General features: G+C 42.9%; 1 protein-coding gene across 1 annotated transcript; it reads left to right on the forward strand.

The window, feature by feature from the left end:
• The first annotated feature begins 10463 nt into the window (after window positions 1–10463).
• Window positions 10464–11028, forward strand: LOC147900114 (uncharacterized). Its single transcript, XM_087377238.1, has one exon. It carries the CDS (start codon window positions 10537–10539, stop codon window positions 10990–10992), a length of 456 nt encoding a protein of 151 aa, XP_087233364.1. The 5' UTR covers window positions 10464–10536; the 3' UTR covers window positions 10993–11028.
• Window positions 11029–11275: the final 247 nt, after the last annotated feature.

The raw sequence follows: 11275 nt of genomic DNA on the forward strand, positions 1-11275 counted from the left end.
TGCTATTTAATGCTGAGGTAAAGCTTCGACACATTGCAGTTGATGCACTCATAGTGCTATGCTCTCTTGGATGAGACATTATTGATGCTTATGCCCATGGACGGTGTTTACGCTTGAGGCATTTGGCTCTTAATGGCATTGGATTTGCCATTGTTTCGCAGGTTGACATTTTCTTTTGGGCTAGATTTGCTCATATGGATGCATAGTATATGCACATGAGTTAGATTGATTTTGATGCTTTGAGCCTTGAGTTTTGGTGACACTATCCTTCATCAAAGCATACATATTTGGGTGCACTTGGTATTTGGTGTGATTGTTGTCTCTGTTTTACCCAAATGCAGGTTTCAAGCGTGTTGGTCACCTACAGTCGTGTCGTTGCTCATTGTAGCATAGGTATTCGCAAGTGTAGCATAGGTCCTCGGGTCATGTTCCGATGAGAGGTGCAAGCTAAAGCATGGAAAGTAGATCTCATGCATGCATGAATGAGAAAGAGGGCTTGATTATAACGGAGTTATAACGATTGATGGAGGCATTCGCCTCCACGGGAGTTCAAGGGTTTAGAAGGGGATTTCAGGGTTCAAAAGGGGGACAGGGTTGAGAGAGCTAACTAGAAGTTCCAGGGTTCAGAGGGGGCTGCAGGGTTCAAGAGGAGTCCAAGGTTGAGGAGTGGAGAGCTAGTCTCCTTCGTGGATTCGAGGGGTAAGGGTTGAGGAGGAGGGAGGAAGGAGGAGGAGGAGGAGGAGGAAGGAGGAGAAGGAAGGAGGAGAAGGAGGTAGGAGGAGGGAGAATGAGGGAGGAAGGAGGAGGAGGGAGGAGGAGGAGGGAGGAAGGAGGAGGAATGAGAAAGAGATGGGAGGAGGAGGAGGAGGAGGAGGAGGAGGAGGGAGGAGGAGGAGGAGGAGAAGGAGGAGGGGGGAGGAGGAGATGGAGGAGAAGGATGAGGGAGGAGGAGGAGGAGGAGGGAGGGAGAAGGAGGAGGAGGGAGTACAAGGGTAGAGAGTGGCATGATAGAACACGATAGTGTAAGAGACATGGATGCAATGGAGATCAATCGCATGAACACAATAGTGAACTTGAACACTGAACCCCAAAGGGTGGGAGCTTCATTCCATTGAGAGATATTTATACATGTTGGTATCTACACAATCCAGAGGTACCTTTATGGTGGGACCTCTTTTGTAGGAGACCTTTTGGACAGGAGTCCCTCCACTTTTGGGGGGGGCCTTTTGGGTCTGTACACAAAGTGGGGGGACCTTTTGGGTCTCTACACAAAGTGGAGGGACCTCCGAAAGTGTAGGCTTTTAGTCTTTCTCTCTCTCTATATTTAGTCTTTCTCTCTCTAAATTCGGATTTTGCCAGTATGATTGGATCTTTTCTAGAGAGAAGTTTGGCTATCCTCATCCTTTAAGGTTTATCATATCATCTTTCAGGCTCAAGATATTACAAGCAGAGCTTTGTCGCTACTCGACACACACAATGCTCTCATAGTTGTCGTCCTAGACTACACTTCTGGCCCTTGTTGCCACAGGGTTAACAACTCCCCTGGACCGATTTGATTACCCGTCCTCAGGTCATGGTTGGGTCTATAGATGATGTTGTGCTGTGGTTGTCTTTACCCAATGAGTATGGTAAAGATGGCAGCGGTGATGATAGACGGAGTGAGCTTGTTGTCGATCTTTCCCTTGTAATTCACGAACACCATAGATTGCTTGCTCAGTTTTTAAGAAGCCAGTGTCAATCATTTCTTGAAACAAACACACATAACGCCCTTGAAGAGATATGGCTCTTTGAAAGAGGTGACTTGTTGTTTCAGCATCTATCTGATTTGGATTAGGCAAATGGTCATCAATGGGTAAGGGACACCTCTAGGATGACTGTTAAGGCTTCAATGTATCTTGCACTTTCCTTGAGTGTTTTGTCATAACTACTTTACATAATTGATGCATGTTTGTCCAAGGCTCTGATGAGTGTTTCCTAGCTTGTCCATTTGATTTTAGAGTTTCTATTGATTAACGGCCAATTGTGAGGAGCATCTGCATTATTTGGATCATGATGATTGGCATCCCACTGGTAGCGACGAGGCACCACATCAAATGTGGGATGCATGCGAAAGGAAGATGGAGCCTGCATGTATTCAAGGAGGTAGTTTTCATTGAGCAGCTTTGGTTTACGCCAAGCAGGCTATGGCTCTAATTTCATGCTGATTTCTGGAGTGATTTGTGCTTGGCAGTACTCATTGAAATTCCGGAGAGGTCCCATCCTCCTCTTGACTGCATGTTTGGGTATTGCCTCCAAAAATCACCAATGGGATTATTAGGCATGGCAATCCTATCTGTATCTTATTGCAACTCCCTTGTGGGTGTGCAAATTGGATTATCCAATTCTTGAAGCTCATTGATGGAATCATTAATGGTGTCTTCCATTGAAAACTCAAGGGAGATTGGAGGAACATGTGGTCTTGGGGGAGAGGAAGAGGTTATAGGGGAAAAGCTTGAGGTCGAAGCAAGTAGTGAATTTGAGAAGGTAGAAGTAAGGATGTTGGTCGAAAGTGGAGGGAGAGCAGGGCAAATTGATTTAGCAACTTGATAATCCTCAAGGGATGGATTGTCAAGTGTTGGAAAAAAGTTAGGTGTAACTGGATGATAGGAGTTAGACTCTTGGATTAGGCAATAGTGTTGAGAGGCATGGGCAAAGAGGCATGGCAAGGAATATGGATTAGCATGGATTTTTGGAAAGGTATGGAGGATAGTACTAGAGTTAGGTAGGGATATGAGTAGATCAGAATAGAGAGTGGCAAGATAGGGGAGATTAGATTGAAGGTAGACCACATATTCCTCTGGCAAATCCCTGTCGCTTTTGGTAGGCATTGACAGCTTTAATTTTGAATTTTTCTAGGAGTTATATCCCATGGAAGTTGCTGGTGTTTGTTTTAGTAACGGTAGGAGTTCGGCTACTACCCGAAGAGCGGGGCTTCCCATCAAGCATTCATATAGTAGTATTGCATCAGCTTTTAACTATATGAGATTTGCATGCACTGAGAGACAGAGCACATTCTTCTCGTCTTCATCCATATGCTGGCATAGATCTCAGAGAGTCTTCATGTTTACTGGTCTAATCCAATCAAAACCAGATACTACATGTAACATTTTGATTTGCAAGTGTTTCCACAGTATGCGTATTCTTCCTTCAAGGTGATCCTCTTGCTGGAGGATTGCAAAAGCTCTTAGTATAATGTGGTGATGCCTTGTGGCAAAAGATCTTGTGATAACCCCTCCACATCATCATTGGCTTGACCTAGTAGTTGAATTTCCAACTTGGAAATTATTGCCTTTTGATGCCACTCCATGCACTTGTCTTTATACTTACCCAATGTGGAGGTGTATGCAAGCTTTAGACTATTGAATTGTTGAGCTGCTTTTGGATGCCCTGGAAATTAATCATTAAGCACGCAGAGTTGGAGTATCTCTTGCTCTTGAGCATCCAGTTCTGCTTTGGTGTGCACAAGTATCTCTTTTGATGCCATGCATTCCTTCTCGAGTGCTTGAATTTGATGTTTACCTTCTTTGAGGCTATTCTGCAACTCATCGTTTGTGTCTAATGTGGCATGGAGCTGATCCTCTTTAAGTAGTAATCTTTCATTTAAGTGCACCAATTCCTTCTTGATATCCTCACAAGTGGCTTGCATATGGGAGAGGGATAACTCAACCTTTTCCTTTTGGTTCAAGGCATCAGATAGTTGTAGGTGTTTTTCTTGGAGAGAAATCGTGGCTTATAGGGCATCCTTTCTACTTTCTGCTAGAGCATTGTGTGCAAGGAGCTGTTGCTGCATTTGTTCTGCCATGCTTTCCTTGAGCTTCATAATTTCAGTCTCGACACTTTGCAACTTGGATTGGAGTGATGGGAGCGTCTGTCTTTCCATTTCTCTTTCCTGCTCATCTGCTGATGCCATGGTAGCAAATAATTGAGACCATTGTTGTAACTGTTGAATGTGATGTTGTATGATCTGGAATGTGCTATGGCCTTGCTTGTATTGGACATACAGTTGACTCCCATGTGCCCATGTGGAATTTTGATCTATTTCTTGAATAGCAGTCTGTTGTATGGTGCCACTAGAGACATTTGGGGGTTGTGACTCTAGAGTCGTGGAGTCGTCAACGTTGGTGACTTGTGATTCCTAGAGAGGCATGCTATTTGGCTCTCTTGCAAAGTCATTATGTGGCATGGTATCCTCTTGGATTTCCACAGTCGAGTCCTTTTGTTGCGGGAGTAAGTCTGAACTGAGTTGCAATATTCTTTGGTAGAGTTCCACATTATCATTCTCTGGAATCTATTCGAATTGTTGCCCATCCATGCTATCCACTTTGAGAGTAGGTGGAGGGTCTAATTCCATTCTGGCAATAATATCAATGTTTCAAAGTCCTCTATATCTTGTGTTGAGAGGGGTGTAGAGTCATCCTCTTGCTTTACTCTGCAAACCCAATTATTATGGCCAATAGATGGGCAATGTAGCTTTTGCCATTATGTGTAGTGGATACATAATTGGTTAGTAGCAAGGTTATGTGTTGAGCCCAATCATGTAGTTTTGCTCTACCAAGGAGTGTAAGAGTTTTTACTAACATATAGTTTTTTCTCACTTTTGTATGATTGAAAATGTCAGCCAAAAACTTAGATGCCTCTTTGCATATGGGATCCAGAATCATATCATGGTGTATCCCCCCGCTTTGTGACTTTATGTTAGGTGGGAATAAATCCTAAATTTTAGAGAATCTTGCATCCAAATGTTTCTTTGGATATTCTTCTTGTGCCTCTGGAAATGAGAAAGCCGGTGTGGTCAGATGGTGCTACCTCTCAATTCAAATTAGCCCATGGATTCTACTTTGTCTCAAGGTTCAAATCCCTGACCGGGGTCTAGACATGATGTGGAATTTCTTTGGGTCTAGCCATAGCAAGGGTGAACATGATGGATGTGGTGTTGTTATTAAGTAAGCTCTGTTTAAACACCAATTAACATGCCCTCAAGAAAAACTCAATGATGCCCATGATGCTGTAATATGGTTTACAGCCAACCTCTCCACAGGCGTGCATTCAACATACAGTAAACAAAGCCTTAAGAATAGCATAGTATGCAGAGTGTAGCTTGAAGTGAAAGTGGATGAAGTGCAAAGGAGAATTCAGCACGATTGCGAGAAAATTAAAGGAGTTCGTGGTCTGCACAGCATATGGGGCTTTTCAAGCAACCAACTGATTAAAACAAGAAAACTTTCTTGTTTCTACAATCTATGCATCATAGGAGATCATGACGATTGTGACAACATTACAACTGTGAAGACATGGGAGTGAGTTCAAGTTTTCCCTCTACATTCAGATGGAGTAACAAACAATGACTTGCCACAGTTTGGGGAGAGTTTTGATGACCTCACTAACTCTCTAGAAGAGGGGGATAATTTTGCAGTTGTCGCTACCTTTGCGGAGAATGAGGAAGATGACCCATACTTTCTGTTACAATGCACAAAACCTAAGCACAAGGTTGAGCAAACATTTAAGGATAATAGGGGAACAACCTATGAGAAGTGGGATGTAGTAGTTGGAGCTTTTTGGTACAAAAAAACATCCAAGAGAGGCCACAATTACGAACTCCTACATAAGAGTCCATAAACATTTGTGTACTCTCATCTAGTAAGAGCTATTAAGTTCTAGATGCAACGCATGAGCACATCTTGGGGTGCCTTGAGCGGTGGATGAGGACGACCAAGATAGCACTAAGAAAACGTAGTCTCATTGCAAGGAAACAATATTTCACTTATCTTGGAAAATGGAAAATGTATTTGAGACCACTTCGTTAAATAAATCCCAAACTAACCACCGCAGTTGTTTTTGTAAACCCCATGCTTGTTTTTAGTAAATCCCAAACAACCACCGTGCTGGTTTTATTAAATTATTTTTGTGAATCCCAAACAATAAATCCCATGCTTGTTTTAGTATATCCCAAACAACCACTATGCTAGTTTTATTAAATCCCATAACGAATTCACACATCCACAAATCCATTCATCTTGTAATAATAGAAGCAAACCACCGCACTGGTGGCTATTAATATCCTAGTGTGCAACAAACCACCATGCTGGCGATCACTTATCCTATACTACCGCTGTGCTATCCTAAAATTTATTGCATAGTGTTATACTAAAACAATCCCCTTTAGAGTGGGTATCTTTAAATGACATATTTCAACCACCGAGCTACTTAAAACATTTAAGATTTTTACTTTTTTAAAAATACAATGACATTTTGCAGCTCAAGGAAATTCCAAACTCCCAATTATCTTATCAGCCTCTCTATAGCAAGCATCTCCCAGCTCTTTAGGCTAGTCTGACGAACTATCATAGATCTCATTACGCACTCAGGACACCAACTGCTTGCTTGCCTCTGCCAACTTGTACGCCCATAGTAACTCCTTCTTTCACTCGGGGTCCTCTTCATCTTGGTATTGGCGCTCTATACAACGTCATGTCCTGCTAAAAGAAACCTACATCATGAGCTTGACAAGTATCTTAAAGGAGTAGGAAAAATGATAGTCAGGGAAATTAATATTCACTGTTTTTGCCGACTCCAAGTCATACACCCAATTGCAAAGCATGTCCTCCTTGTAGCTATTTTTCTCCCTCTACTCTAGGTCTGTTTCTGCTGTGAGGTCATCCAACATTGTTCTTAGATAGAACATGAGCATTCCAAAGTCTTTTAGGTGTGCCATAGATTTGCAGTAGGTGGATCAGTGTATAGAGTTTTGGGGCTAGGTTTCAAAATGGGCTCTTACTTGTGTTTGCACTACACTTAAATAAGGAGAGAGTTCATTGAGCCCAACCTTCTCATTCTTCTTTCATACCACCACCGTGCTGCCGACCAACCACCGCACTAGTGGCAGTTAAGTTAATATCCTCGTAATAATAGAAGCAAACCACCACACTGGTGGCAGTTAATTTTCGCATGTAGCCATTTTTGGATGTAGTGATTGGCTGTACCCAAGCAAACATTGAACCACGTAATAATAGAAGCAAACCACTACGCTAGTGTTATCCTAAAATAGATACATTGCCCAAGTAAACTATGTTGGAAAAAATTAATAATTTAATAGATTACACACAGATTACATAGATTACATCTCAAAGACTCCTTTCCTCCAGATTACATCTCAAGGACTCCTTTCCTTAATAAGGGGACTGGTTCCACATTGCTTTGAGCAGGTCATCTTTTTGAGCTTCCTGATTGTAGGCTCGGCCTATCCTTGCTCCTTTCTCGAAGGGGGCTAGTTCCTTCCTTCAAGCGGCCCCTCCCTTCAAGTCAGTTCCTCTTTCCTTGATTTGAGCTTCATGGTTGCAAGCTGGGCCCTTCTTGCTCCGTTCCTCAAGGGGGCTAGTTCCACCCTTCAGGCTCCTTTTCCTCACAATTAGGCTGGAGGGCTTGGCGTTCTTCTATTTGAGCTCCTTGTCTTTTGCATTTTGTGCGCAAATGGCGAATTGAGTTGCAACATCTACTTTCTCATTATAGATAGCTCTAGTAGGCAGGCACATTTGATCTATCTATGACTTGGGCAATGGCAAATGACATTCTCTACATAGCGATCTTGCATGCACAAACACCTTAAATCAAAAAACGTGCGTAGGGTGGTAGCATGCAAGCCATTAGATCATGCAGTCATCTATGATGGGGGTATGATAGACCATGCATTTCGGACCTTGTTGCATAGCCAAATAGGCATCCGATTTAACTATTGTAGCCATCAATACCACAGTCTTGCTCTATACATGATGAAGTGCTTCTTGATTCCTTCCTCCCTCATCCTAAGACTACAGATGTTCTCCTTCATCTCCTCCACTCTTTGCTCATTCTATGCAATAGCTTCATCTGAATCCCTCAGCATCTGTTGAAGCTGCTTAAATTGCTCAAAAACATCAACATGGTTCGTTTCTAAGACTTCCATTCTAGTGTGGAAATCTCTCATGACGACAGACTACTTTCCAAAGCTTTTGAAAGCCACTGCAAGCTCGTGCACAACCCAATCGTAATCTTGTTGTAGGGTCTAGTAGCTTACTCTTTGAGCTTCCAATAGTGTTTTGAAAAAACAACCCCCACCGTGGCTACTGCAACTTGCTCCATCGTGGCTGCTTTATGCATCCTGCCTAGCCTGGAGACCTGCCTCATCTTCTTCTCCACCCCAACTGCTCTTTGCCCCATCCTTCTTGGCCTTGAAGCTCTCTCACAGATCCTACATTACCCCTTTGGTTTCTGCATTCTCCCTTTTTAACTCTTCCATCATTTGGTCTTTTTCAATGTTCAATGCGTTCTACATATTCCAGAGCCGTTTGTAAAGACCCTTTTTTTCCAGCTCTCTGATCTTGAAGCTCCTTTCGCATCATTGCTAGCTCCTTATCCGCAGTGTCCCCATCACTTCTAACTTCTTCAAGCCTATCTCGGAGCTCCTTGATGTGCTTCTCTGCTTCTTCTCATCTATGCCTTTCCATGTTGATGATTTTTACGACGACCTCAACTTGCTCTCGTGCCTGCAAGTCCCTCTCTTCTACCTCCTCTACCTTGGCTTTTGCACCCTCCTTGAGAATTTTCTCAAGCTGCACTACCTTTGCTGCATTAGTGGCTTTCTCTTGTAGAAAAATCACCTTCTGAGACATCTTCTTATCATATTGCTAAAAAATCCCTTTGAAGGAAGATATCATCAGGTGCATTGCAACTCCAGCGAACTGAAATGACAATTGGGATTTGCCATCCATGCAATTCTTCAGGTTGGTTATCATGCTCTTTGTGATCGCCCTTGAGAAAGATACATCACATCCTTTAGTTGCTCTACTATTGCGTGACTTCACAGCTCCTCTCATATTATGAAAGAAGTGCATTGTCTTCTTCAGCACATCTTGGAGGTCTGTTGGCAAGCTAGAAAGCTTGACTCCACCATCTTTACTAATCTGAGTGTTGGGATATACATCTATAATATCCTATCTCTTCCACTTCTTCTCGAAGAACTGTGCTTGCAAATTGCCTCCAGGAATGCCTAGCACATTTCCAATCATGCTTTCAATGATGGTAATCTTTTGACCTTGACAGTCTATTTGTCCCTCCTTCACGTTCACCTCCTGTACCAACTTGGTGAAGTTGCTGAGAGCATCCAAATTGGGCTTTTGAAGAGCGAAAACTAGAGGAAGAATTTGAAGTAGACGATGGGAAACATTGATGCATTTTGCAAGCTAATGGTAAGAAGCATTCTCAGCAAGGAAACCATAGTGATATCTAAACCTTCTTGCTTCTTCTTTTTCCTTTGCTTAGTCAAAATTTCTCTTTACACTTTGCAATTCATGGCCTGATTTGTAACGAGATGTTGCCAGTGGCAACTAATGAAGCATCCTTTTTTGTTGGGCGAAAGGTGGGGGCGAAAGGTGGGCTACCCAGTCTACTCTTTCAATCTTCGAGCAAAGCCTTTACAAAAAACATTATGAGCTTTTATGCTATTCCTATTTGGGCATGCTTTAGCTTTTACAAGTTGTGTTATAGGAGCTTGAACAATTGGTTGCATGTGTTGTCAAAGGTGGCAATGTATGGCTCCACATTTTACACATGGGCATCAAAAGGGGGCAATCAAGATAGGTAGAGGACAAGTTTGGCAAGGTTGGATGAGGCAATTAGGTTGATGCAATATTGCAAATTTGTGGGCAAAGCCACAACATAAGCTACAACATAAGGTTGGAACTTGAATGTAAAGCCCTGTGATACATGCTTTAGATGTCTGAGCAATAGCCTCTGATCATTATCTTTGAATTCTGTGCAAGTCTCTAGATCTTATCCTGTGTAAGTTGGTGGGAGATCACGCGCCTTAATTTAGAGGAGGTTAATTTTGAGAGAGAGAGAGAGAGAGAGAGAGAGTTTTTTACTTCGTAGGAACAATCCCAAGACGCACACAGTAGGCGTATCCGAAGTCGACCACAAGGATCGAACACACACACACGACATGAACCAGAGCCTCAACCACCAAGACCCACGCGGGTTTTACAAAACTTGATGGGGAAGGATGGCTTATAAGATACTTATTTATATTTGAATATTTAGTTGTGTGTGTGTTTAGAAGTTTGGTTTAATGAAAGACAACTGAAAATTCTTGAATATTTGTGCGTGTACGCGCGCGTGTTGGTATGTATGCATGCATCTTTCACAAATTTCCTTTAAATTCCTCAACATTTGAGATTTACAAATAAAACCTTAAATTTCACTAAACGCAATCCATGATCGCAACCTGGAGACCGAGCGGAGCGGGACGGACGCTAGCCGGTCGGGTAGACGGGTGGGGTAATGGTGATGAGGAAAGGGTTAAAAATGGGAAATTGGGACCATTGGAAAACGTAATATAACGGGGATAACTACGAAGTTATTGGCAGCAAACCTAGCACAAATTGCAAAAGGAAAGGAAAGGAAGAAGAAGAAGAAGAAGAAGAAGAGGAGCCAGAGCTTAAACCCTAAACCCTCGACACAGAAGCTATGGATCCCTTCGCTCTCCTTCTTCAGCTCCCTTTCACTTTCCTTCGCATTCCCCGTATGCGCCTCAAAATCCCTTCCTTCTCCCTCCCCTCCCCCATGACTGTCTTCATGTTCGTCCTCCTCACCTATTTCCTGGTCGTCTCTGGTATCATCTACGATGTCATTGTTGAACCCCCCGGCATTGGCAGTAGACAAGATCCCCACACTGGAGCCGTCCGTCCCGTCGTTTTCCTCCCCGGTCGCGTCAATGGACAGTACATTATCGAAGGCCTGTCTTCCGGCTTCATGTTCCTGCTTGGCGGCGTGGGCATCATCCTGCTGGATCTGGCCATCGACAAAAACAGGGCCAGGAGCGTCCGTCTTGCATTTGCGGCTGCTGGAGTCTCTTTTGTGTCCATCGCGTATGTTATGAGCATTCTTTTTGTGCGCATCAAAATACCTGCGTATCTGCGGTAGTCTCTAGATCTAGTAATCAAACTTTGTTTGGTATAATTCGGTCTTCATTCTCTATCCGATGGGTTTTTCTTTACATCGTAGTCAATGCTGTGATTTTATTTGAAGCAGTGCGTAAATTTTCCATAATAGGTGAGGTTGGTTGAAATAAGATTTCTTCCGTCCTCTCAAGGATCTTGCTATGATACTCTTGAATTGCCAAAGATGCAATGCAATGGAAGCACATACGGAAACCTACCTCATTTAATTGTTTCATGCCCAGAAATGAAGAAAATCCCTCACGAGA

The sequence above is a fragment of the Dipteris shenzhenensis genome, chromosome 7 (genome assembly GCF_047967505.1).
Source record: "Dipteris shenzhenensis isolate YYH24624 ecotype China chromosome 7, Dip_SZ_1.0, whole genome shotgun sequence".
NCBI lineage: Eukaryota > Viridiplantae > Streptophyta > Polypodiopsida > Gleicheniales > Dipteridaceae > Dipteris > Dipteris shenzhenensis.